Below are 12,220 nucleotides of genomic sequence, written 5' to 3' on the forward strand. Positions count from 1 at the left end.
TTCCGGTACCTTGCACTGCAGGTTTTGATTGTTGTGGCTTGTGTAGACATAGTTTCTGCAAAGTCTTCCATACATAAGCAGAATGTGACAAATGCAGATTGTGTTTTGATGCTGCAAGGGTTGACAACGTCGTCCTGCGGCGTTTTATTAATGTAAGGTTGCACAGTTTGCCTTAACTGAGTTATTTTCGGTTTCTATGACTCAAAAACTTCCGTCATCACAATCATGATTATCAATATCGCCTTCGTTGTCATTGTCGTAATTATCACATCTATGATACAGGAGTCTCTTCATTACTAGAAGCATCAGCAGCATCAAAAAATATATTTGCTCTTGAGAAGCAGACCCTGAACAGGAAAGCAAAAGAGGAAGAGTTTTGGAGAGTAGTACATTTCACTGAAACATTCACTTTGATTCAGTGGTAGATAGTGATACTGGCATGTTATTGTGAATTTATTTAAGAAGCATAATGCCATCCAGTCAGTATACTAGGCTGCCAAAAAAAAGTCCATGGGCATGTTTGTGATGTATGCGTTTTCTGAAAAATGAATGTGTATAGCATTAATTGGCATAGCGCGGCAGCTACCCATATATATCTACCACACAGTGTTGGAAACCTGGCAGGATATATGCATGTACATGACTCAGCTGCATGGACACAGAGTATTTGCCTGTCACAGAAACTAGGTAACTTGTTGTAAACCGCAGCCACTTGCCATAACGGCTAACCTCAAAAAAGGGGGAAGGGGGGGGGGGGGTATGGGGTGGGGATTGGGGCCGCGGGCCGGTGGTATGTTAATAATTGCTGTTGCAATTTATCGCAAAATCTCCCTGCTGTGGTGTCCAAAAATGCGATAAATGCACATGCCCAGTCCTGTATGACACTAGCTGGTTTGGTGTGTGTGTGTGTGGGGGGGGGGGGGATGGGTATCATCCTTATTTAATTAACTCCGCATTACATTTATATGGTAACCCACTCTTTTTGACGACAGGCAAATTCTCCGTACAAAAACTGCCCTGTTAACATCAAGCACGAGAAAACTTGGTAGATTCAAGCAGGGACTTTGTCTTTGTATTCAATATCATAAACATGGAAGTTGTTTTTGCACAGACTGAGCAGCAAATGACAGCAATTGATGTGTGGGCTGGCACGCTGGATTTCTTTCGTGTATTGTCTGCTACAGAGTCTGGGGATACAGACAAGATTTGATCCATGAGTAGACTTTCTTAGGTAAAGCCAAAGAATAAATCGGAGCCACTGGGTTACATTGCTGAACATTGTGATTGCCAGACGGATCATTGAATACTACTGACTCAAACCTACCCTCAAATGACCCTCTCAGTAATGACCACAAGCCAATTATGTCCACTAAAGGATCTTCAATGAGGTCTTTTTTCTAAAATATTTTGTTTGTTTTGATTTACCTTTCTGTAGCGATCACCTGCCTCTTACGACCACTTTTGTAGGATTTGGGTGGTCATCATAGACGAGTTTGACTGTAGGTAATATCATCGCGCTGTAGTGGCCAGGGTAAAGATAAGTTCCAGTGCACAAACATTGTGTCTTCAGTTTATCCAGTGAAGTTCAGTGATCTTGTGACTTTAGTAGATACTGCATATAGTCTTGTGAGCAAGGTTACCCCGAGCTGCCATAAAGTATGGCGTTGCCGGTTTTTTTTTTCTGCCTGCATGCGTGTAGTCATGTTTTCAAGCCCTGAGACTTTCCCTGTGAATTTGAGATCGTTATCATGCGCATGGATGCACATGGGGGAGTTCGGACATGAAAAATGTTGACGCTGGCAATAAATCCCTCACCAAACTTGGAGGTCAAACCCACGCCAAAAACGACAAACTGTTCTCTCTAGCACGCAATCTCCCCACCCCAACTGTGTGACAGATTGTATGTGAGGCATGGAACTCCTTCAAGTGAAAGGTTACAGTCAGGTTTTGTAACCACATAGATTAATAGGTTACATGTATGTCATGCCGAATTCACGGAATTGCCGAATTGCAACATTTTTGCCCATTATGCGTAAAGGTTTCTCAAATTTCCCCGTTTCGCAAAAAGCGGCAGCGAGTCTTTTATTTTTTGTGTCACATGAACATTGCATTAACATTACTTTATAATGGTTTTTATCGTCCGTTTTTGTCTGTGTCGAGCATAACTCCGGAAGTGCACAAAAACACACGTATTGCCATAACATCGATTATTGCGATATCTATCGATTTTAGTATGTAGCTGTCTAAGTGTGATGATATCCCAGGCATTTTAGAACTTTAAAACCCAAAAGTGGCTGTCGATTTTGCAAAATGAGCAAATGATTGAAGCCTTTGCGTGTTTTTGGCAAACCGCTGCCAATTTCAAGTAATGGGCAGCGTTTTGCCGATTATGTGAAATGGGCAAAATTGTTCCGCGAATTCGGCAGTTTCGCGAATTCGGCAATTTTGTGAATTTGGCACGACATTTACATACATGTGGATCTGTGTAATTATTGTTTGCCTTTGTTTGTGTACAGAGGATCATGGCAGCCCCACAGCCCCAGGAAGCAGGAGACGATGATCGTTATTTTGAGGAATATAAAGAGCAAATGCCAACAGGATGGAACAATGTAAGTTGTCTACATCCATGTGTGTGCTGTGTGTCACTGTTACTGTTGTGTAAGTGTCAAACCATGTTTGAAATAACTTCCACAAATGTTGTTAATTCTCATGATTCTGTAAAAAAAAAAAAATAAAAAAAAAGGGATATGTTAAGTCAAAATACAAAGCTAAAAAAGGTCTAACTTTTCTTCAAGAAAAATACAATCAAAAGACAAGAAAGGTTACTTTAGGGAACATTAAAGATAGAAAACAGCATCACATTCACAAGAATGTCAACCTAATGGTATTTATAATGGACATGCAGTTCTACAAATAATTGTGAGATAAATAAAAGAACTAAGCTGCTCAGGAAGTCCTTGCATTCGACCTCTACATCAAGATGGCAAGAGTAGAAAGGAATAATAAATATATATATATCTATTCTATTATTGTATGATACAAGATGCATATTTTGCTTCATTTCTTTCCAGATGTTTGGATCCCTGTTTGGAGTGGCAAAGGCGCCGCCAGAAGTTCGACAAAGTCTGACGGAAAACTGGTACAAGATCATACGGAGATGGTACCCTGGCTTGCATCAAAATGTTTACAGTGCGCCTCCGGTCCACTTCAAGGCTGTGGCCTACAAACCCAAACCAGAAAAGCCAGTCATCCTTGAGGAACCCTTTGAGCGGTTTGGGATGCGTATGTACATCCCAACACAGTACAGCACAACGAAGGATGACGAAGCTCAGCAACGGGTGCTATGGACTCTGTCGGAGTATGCAAAAAAGAAGGGCACTGCAGCGTTTATTCTGTCCAACATGGAGTTCCAAAACTACCTGAACAAAGACTACAGCTTGGCAGATCCCAACACTCCAGAATTCACAAAGCCAAACATTCCGCAAGAAGAGGGTGAAGTTGATGTGCTCGTCATTGACAAAGAGCAAGGAGTTTTTGTCCTGGAGGTGAAGGCAATCGGAGATCCAGAGGAAGAGCGCAATATCGAAAAAAGCAAGCAGATCACAGTGAGTTCTTTGAGGTTTTTTTTTACTGCGTACAAACTACTGTTTATTCACGGGTTCAGAAATTGTTTCTTCTTTTAGCTAGTGCCCTGTAGATGCTTTAATAAAAACAACCATTTGCGATGACATGCATAAACAAGTCGCGTAAAGCGAAAATACTACATTTGGGGCGGGGATATAGCTCAGTTGGTAGCGCGCTGGATTTGTATTCAGTTGGCCGCTGTCAGCGTTAGTTCGATCCCAGGTTCGGCGGAAATTTATTTCACAGAGTCAACTTTGTGTGCAGACTCTCTTCGGTGTCCGAACCTCCCCCCGTGTACACAGAATACAGTACAGAATACAGTATTTATTGAGCCAAGTGACATTAAAAAAACATTTAAAGCACAAGGAATTTAGCGTAGTGTTGGTAAAATCACGCACACACACACACCCACACACACACTGACACACACACACACATGCCCACACATTCACTGACATACACACCAACACACACACGCCCACACTACAGCAGTCACGATCACACCATCACACGCAGGGCAGACATGAGGTAAAACAAATGACAATCATCTATTAAAAGAAAAAGTACAAAGAGTGCTCTAAGATGCTGGTGGAAGGGTCTACACAGAATACAATTTTATAATCTAATGCATAGTTAGAACTAGCCCATCCCCTCCACCCACCCACTCATGAATGACTAAAATAATGCAGCTAAAAATATAGAAAAAAAAGAAAAAAAATCACACATCAAAGTCCCACTCAACCCCCCCCCCCCCCTCCCCACCACCACCACCACCACCACCTAACATTAACACTGAGTCACAGGATGTGGTGAGCTCACCGCCAGCAGGATCACCAACTGCGAAGCTGCCCAACTGAGGGATGGGATGCGTTAAGGGAGGAAACAGCTTGGGGTGTGCACTACATTGGGTGTGCACGTTAAAGATCCCACGATTGACAAAAGGGTCTTTCCTGGCAAAATTGCTTAGGCACAGTTAATGATTGTCTACCTATACCCGTGTGACTTGGAATAATAGGCCGTGAAAGGTAAATATGCGCCGAAATGGCTGCAATCTACTGCCCGTATAAAATTTCATCTCACACGGCATCACTGCAGAGCGCCTAGAACTGTACCCACGGAATATGCGCGATATAAGACTCATTGATTGATTTAGTCTAGCTGTCGAACTCACAGAACGCACACTGCTTACACTTTTCTTGTGGATCATCATTTTCATGCAATGAAATTGACAAGCCAGTATAGCGCAGTAGCGGTTCAGCTTAGCAGAATGCGCACTTATCTGTATTCTGTTTTACTTTCTGAGCTTGTTTTTAATACAAAATAACATATGTATATGTTTTTGGAATCAGGAAATAATAAAGAATAAAATGAACTCATTTTTGGATTGATTTCTAAACTTTTAATCGTAATACCTATTAAAGGCCCACTCCGCTTCCCGTAAACCATCAGTTTCTGGCCACAGACACTGTCAGGCTTTTACACACAGTACAAACATCCTTTTGTTTGAAAACTTACCGCAAGAGAACATCCTAGGTGCCCTCCATAAAGAGCGAGCATTTTTCAAAGAATTTATTTTTGCGTGACCAGCCGGATTTACTTCAAACCAAATCGGAATCCTCGTTGTGACGCTAGAACTAACTTATAAAATCTAAATAATAGATTGACAGCATGTGCGACAAACATTCTTAAAGTTAAATCATTAAAAAAACATATTTTTTTCATCAAGATAGGATCAGTACAATTCAAAGTTTGAAAAGGTTGAAAAAACTTAAAAGGCAGCCTGGAGTGGAAGCGTGTCATGCAAGGCCGTATTTGCCCTAGCAGACGAATTTTCTGCATGTGGCCAGTTTCTTTGAACAGTCAACCGCCACCGGTCAGTTCGTGCCACACGCAGTCGTTTGTTGCATTTTAGATTCAGAGGGACACAATAAGTTAACATGCTATTGCATATGGTCATGGCTCAGAAAAGGTGTCGAATTTGTGGGACACTTGAGTCACAAATACAAACTCTTGGATTACTTTCCATTTTGGGGTCCAGCAAAACTGTTTATGTGTTTAGTTGTGTCTGGGCAGTAACAATGTATTTTCATCAATTACTGCGGAATGAATTGCATTTTAAATTTTAACTGGAGTGTGTTACATAACACCGTGTCACACATTGTTTTCTAATATACAGTTAACAGTAAACCTATTACACAATAAAAGTTAACTGCATTAGTTAGTATCTACCTTGATCTTCATTTGTGAAAAGTGGCATTCCCCGACAGCAATAATCTGCATATCTAGGTACCCTAGGAATGTGTGTATGTTACATGAACACCAATAAACAAAACAACGATCAAACAAGTACTCAAAGAACTGAAAAGATTACTGTTTCAGCAGTCAATCGATTCTTAGTTCCACACACTTCATACGGACAGTCTGCAAAAAAAATCAAATCAGAACAAGATGTGAAAATGTATTCAAACAAAAATCAACTTTCTGTGTCTCACAACACAGACATTCAAAACTGCGAAATTCCTATTTATTTTACACACAAAACCTTAGAAATACATGTAATGGGAAGAGAAACAAGTACATAATAGTAAAGAGTTGAAATGCATCAATGATACCGGACCAGTTATTCCCATTATCAGTTATCTGTCAAGTCATTCCTAAAAGTTTCCAATGAGTGTGTTACATTTCACCAAAAAAATCAAACTTTAGGACACTGTCAAGATATTCACATGAAAAATGCATGCAAAAGAATGAAAAATGAAAGAGCAAAACCATAACAACCTAACAATGATGTCTTATGACTTCTACAATGCTCCAATTCACAATACAGAGAAGATTTTCTCACTTTTGACACTGAGTATGTTACATTTCACCAAAAAAGTCTTACTTCACATTATTTTGTAAGGTATAAAGCATATATATCCATCCACTTGGTAATGAAAACAATACACTGTACAAAAAAACTTGATAAACCCCCAAAAAAATCTTCAGGTTGAAGGCGGATTTTGAAGTTATCAAGAAAAATGCTGTTTATTCGCCAATGAGTGTGTTACAAAACACTGTCATAACATGAACAAAACGTTGTTCATATTCATTTCATTCAGTTAATTGTGAAATTAATTATAAGAATGACACCATGGTTGCTACACAACTATTGAAACTATTGTTGACACATTCCGACAGCAATAATCTGCATATCTAGGTACCCTAGGCAAGTGTGTGTGTTACATGAACACCAATAAACAAAACAACGATCAAACAAGTACTCAAGAACTGAAAATTACCAATCCTTCAAAGTAAATTGTAACAAGAAGGGCAAAGCCCATACGACTCACATGCTTGACCTTGACCTTTACATGACCTTGACCTTCAGGGTCAAGGTCAAATAACTAAACCTAGCAATGACATCATACACTAAGAACTGCTTTACACATTTTTCCTACCAAACTACATGTGACCTTGACCCAAGGTCAAGGTCATCCAAGGTCATGCAACACAAAGCTGTTAATTCAAGACATAGGAAGTACAATGGTGCTTATTGGCTCTTTCTACCATGAGATATGGTCACTTTTAGTGGTTCACTACCTTATTTTGGTCACATTTCATAAGGGTCAAAGTGACCTTGACCTTGATCATATGTGACCAAATGTGTCTCATGAAGAAAGCATAACATGTGCTTTTAAGTTTGAAACAGTTATCTTCCATAGTTCAGGGTCAAGGTCACTTCAAAATATGTATACAATCCAACTTTGAAGAGCTCCTGTGACCTTGACCTTGAGGCAAGGTAAACCAAACTGGTATCAAAACATGGGGCTTACTTTGCCCTATATATCATATATAGGTGAGGTATTGAATCTCAAAAACTTCAGAGAAAATGGGAAAAATGAGAAAAATAGCTGTTTTTTAGACAACATTTATGGCCCCTGCGACCTTGACCTTGAAGCAAGGTCAAGATGCTATGTATGTTTTTTGGGGCCTTGTCATCATACACCATCTTGCCAAATTTGGTACTGATAGACTGAATAGTGTCCAAGAAATATCCAACGTTAAAGTTTTCCGGACGGACGGACGGACGGACGGACGACTCGGGTGAGTACATAGACTCACTTTTGCTTCGCATGTGAGTCAAAAAAACACTCTAATTCAAAACAATAAACGCAGACATCCTTTTCTGTTTACTTGATTCATTCCTTACTTTGTTCCAGCAAGATTTAAATAATTTTCAAGATAACTGTACAAACTATTGGAGTGTGTTACCTCTCACGATGTGCGAGTGGTGTGAGTAACACACTCAACACTGTTCCTAAAAAAACCACTCTAATTCAAAACAATAAACGCAGACATCATTTTCTGTTTACTTGATTCATTCCTTACTTTGTTCCAGCAAGATTTAATTAATTTTCAAGATAACTCTACAAACGATTGGAGTGTGTTACCTCTCACGATGTGCGAGTGGTGTGAGTAACACACTCAACACTGTTCCTAAAAAAACCACCTCTAATTCAAAACAATAAAGGCAGACATCATTTTCTGTTTACTTGATTCATTCCTTACTTTGTTCCAGCAAGATTTAAATAATTTTCAAGATAACTCTACAAACGATTGGAGTGTGTTACCTCTCACGATGTGCGAGTGGTGTGAGTAACACACTCAACACTGTTCCTAAAAAAACCCACTCTAATTCAAAACAATAAACGCAGACATCATTTTCTGTTTACTTGATTCATTCCTTACTTTGTTCCAGCAAGATTTAAATAATTTTCAAGATAACTCTACAAACGATTGGAGTGTGTTACCTCTCACGATGTGCGAGTGGTGTGAGTAACGCACTCAATGTAAAAAAACATATATTTCTTTTTCCTGTAATTTATTTCATTAAATTGGCATGAAAACAAAGCACAAGGTGAACTGTATGGAAAGACTATAGAAAAGGCCAGAAAAAACACATGCAATGACATGAACGCTGAATAACTTGGGAAATTGGTTGAATCGTCTCAAACATATGTCTTTAAAAATCAAAATAAAGAAAAATCTTTGTCCTAAAAAATGCAAATTTTATCAAAACAAATCACAATAACACTTCTAACTTTCAGATGAAAAAAAAGGAAGTAAGTTGTTATTTAGTGAAAATAACAGTGTTTCAAACTGCAGGTGAGTACGTTACATACAACGAAAAACCAGTGGTTCTTACTTTGGCCGTTTACGTCCATGTCCTCCATGCCACACTGAGTTCTGAGTTCGAGACAGTCAATGCAACTTTGTAGCAGACGATAGAACAGTTGTTTCCACCGTTGGAAGTCAGGAACATGTCGATAAACAACTTTGATTTACGTTCTTACTTTTCGCGGTAACACGAAAGTACACAACAACGAACTTAAGACTTATTTTCATTGCTTTGTCTTCTGTGTTTGTGCATATTTTTTTTTTAAGTAGTAGATTGTTCTTTCTTGTCCAAGTTTATCGCTTAGTTCAACGTCTGTCATCATTATTAAAAGCGCGGCAAAAGCTAAAACTGCCTACGTGACTCCAAACACGAAAAGTAACATACTCACCGTTGGATCTAAACTTGATCTCAGCCGACTGTTGGGGTGAGGTACTGGTTATCGTGCAGTATGTAAACAATAACTAACACCTTCTCTTTCCATCTCCATCAAGTTCTTATCCAAGCAGTGTGTGTAGTACGCGCAAATACGACGTTTCGACACCAAGTAAAAAAGTGTCCCAACTTCCGGCCCGAAAATCGACGTAAATTCACTCTACTATTGCGCCTTGCTCGAAAACAAAGTCATCAAACCTTTCGGTTTCTACCAGAATAGTAACTGTATTCATATCTGCACCCCGTGTCAGTACTTTCAAAGGTAGAATAAACCATAACTGAGCGTGTGAGGCGTTTGAATGGGGTAAGGGTGGAGTTCGACGCCATTTCTGAGCCGTGACCATATACAGTGAGTCGCATTGAAACCACAAACTGACGACTTAATTCATCACTTATGTGAAAAAAGGAAAGTGTGTCACACGGGTCCCCGATAGCCCAGCAGGTGAATAAACCAAGAGAACTGGTGTGAGGTTTACGCATGCTAAATACCCATTCAAACGAACTGTGTCATTAAATGATGTTAAATGCTAGTGCAAGGGTGAACCATAAGGTTAGATTTGCCTATTTCGTGAAAGATTCCATCGTTCTGTAAACCTCATTAAGGCGGAGTGAGGCTTTAAGCTATTTTTGTTAATTGTCATCACATTTTTAGAGTAAACATTATATATCTACATTTTTAGATTCAGAATTTGATGAAGAATACAATGCAATCATTTTTAAATCTGTTTGCAAAAATTTGATTTTAATGACGACTTTATTGAGCAAACTCATTCATTATTTTTTAAGCCTCCGAGCTGCAATGCAATCCCATTGTTCAAGCTTTGTTGAAGATTGCTTGACCAAAATTTCAATCAATTTGAACAAAAAATGAGGGCATGACAGTACCACCTCCATTTTCACAAAAAGCCAGATAGGACGTCATCAAAGACATAATTTATTAAAAAAAAAGTGGAGAAAAAAACCAGTGTGGGGATATCATACTCAGGAACTCTCATGTAAAGTTTCATGAAGATCGGTCCAGTAGTTTTCTCTGAATTGCTCTGCACACACACACACACCACAACCCTCGTTTAGATTCCACATCTAAACTTGGCAAAAAAAATATTGCAAAAGATTTCAAACCCAAATTAAAGCATTAATTCCCTTGTCATATCATTAAAACTTATATATATGCCAGTTGGGGCGGGGATATAGCTCAGTTGGTAGCGCGCTGGATTTGTATTCAGTTGGCCGCTGTCAGCGTGAGTTCGATCCCAGGTTCGGCGGAAATTTATTTCAGAGTCAACTTTGTGTGCAGACTCTCTTCGGTGTCCGAACCCTACCCCCGTGTACACTACATTGGGTGTGCACGTTAAAGATCCCACGATTGACAAAAGGGTCTTTCCTGGCAAAATTGCTTAGGCACAGTTAATAATTGTCTACCTATACCCGTGTGACTTGGAATAATAGGCCGTGAAAGGTAAATATGCGCCGAAATGGCTGCAATCTACTGGCCGTATAAAATTTCATCTCACACGGCATCACTGCAGGGCGCCTAGAACTGTACCCACGGAATATGCGCGATATAAGCGTCATTGATTGATTGATTGATTAAGGCTGTTCACCTAACCTTCAGGATCATCTTTTGGATTAAATATTTCTTTTACATGGATCACATGACCGCCGCTCAAGTAAGGGTACCCTCAAAATCGACCAGACAAAAACGGAAAGGCCGAATGAAAAATCGACAAAAAATCACAATAGGCAAAACTTTGCAAGAAAGTCAAACCAATTATCTACCCTGAACAGATTGTTTTGTTTTGCTACCTTGCTTATTTCGTGTGCTATGCTCTTCCTACTGATGCAAGTGTTGATCGCGAGAGCAGTCAAAAACGGGACTTTTTGCATCATTTTTAGGGGTGTCTTGACAAAAAACGCTGCACTTTAGCAATAACTTGGTGGATTGCTTTGAAACTGTTAAGATAGTTTACCAACGTACTACTTCTTGCAAAATTATGGATCGTCACAGGTTTTTGTTAAAATGTTATGCAATTTTTCAAAAGAAGTTGTTAAACTAGTCATAGGATTGTTCACTTGAGTCCAAAATATTCATGACTGCATGTCTTTAGAAAATTCATTGATACACACACTGCGAAAGTTTTATGTGCGTATAAGCAGTAACGCAAATTTGCTAGGTCTGTAAACACGCTTGATATTTAAGCGATGATTCTGGTGCCACAGTGATGCCAAACCAAGCGTTGCCGTAGCATTGTTTTAAGAGGCACTGGCATACAGTTTTAATGAAATGACACGGGAATTAATGCTTTAATTTGGGTTTGAAACCGGCACGGTTGGCCTAGTGGTAAGGCTTCCGCCCCGTGATCGGGAGGTCGTGGGTTCGAACCCCGGCCGGGTCATACCTAAGACTTTAAAATTGGCAATCTGGTGGCTGCTCCGCCTGGCGTCTGGCATTATGGGGTTAGTGCTAGGACTGGTTGGTCCGGTGTCAGAATAATGTGACTGGGTGAGACATGAAGCCTGTGCTGCGACTTCTGTCTTGTGTGTGGCGCACGTTGTATGTCAAAGCAGCACCGCCCTGATATGGCCCTTCGTGGTTGCCTGGGTGTTAAACAAACAAACAAACAAACAAACAAATTTGGGTTTGAAATCTGTTGCAATACATTTTTGGCCAAGTTTATGTTAAAACATGGAGCCAAACTTGTCTAAATGTATAAAGGGACATATCATTATGGGGATATTTTGACAAAAGGAGGTGTTTAAGTATTACGACCTAAAACAAAGATTGCTGTGACTTAGCTTTTAACAGCCATTGACTTTTTGGACTTTATTTTGATATTGTTAGTTTTTTTCATTTAGTTAAGTTTTCAGATAGACCAGGGATTAAGACAAGGGTGGTGTATGTGCTTGTGTGTGTTTACATGTATGTTACCAGCTCAACCCATCTCTGTTTACAGTTTTCAACTAGCCAGGTTTTACTACACTGTGCAAAAAAAGTATCGCATA

General features: G+C 39.6%; 1 protein-coding gene across 2 annotated transcripts in view; it reads left to right on the plus strand.

The window, feature by feature from the left end:
- The first annotated feature begins 4 nt into the window (after window positions 1-4).
- The window catches only part of LOC138973386 (uncharacterized), a 38,075-nt gene continuing 25,859 nt past the window's right edge, over window positions 5-12,220 (plus strand). For both annotated transcript variants that reach the window (XR_011458001.1, XM_070346100.1), the window contains exons 1-3: window positions 5-152; window positions 2,517-2,609; window positions 3,072-3,605. Coding sequence is in view for 1 of the 2 variants with exons in the window: in XM_070346100.1 (XP_070202201.1) it covers window positions 2,523-2,609; window positions 3,072-3,605 (621 nt within the window). In the remaining variant the exon portion in view is untranslated. The remainder of the gene's footprint in view (window positions 153-2,516; window positions 2,610-3,071; window positions 3,606-12,220) is intronic.

This window comes from Littorina saxatilis, linkage group LG8 (assembly GCF_037325665.1).
Source record: "Littorina saxatilis isolate snail1 linkage group LG8, US_GU_Lsax_2.0, whole genome shotgun sequence".
Classification (NCBI taxonomy): Eukaryota; Metazoa; Mollusca; class Gastropoda; order Littorinimorpha; family Littorinidae; genus Littorina; species Littorina saxatilis.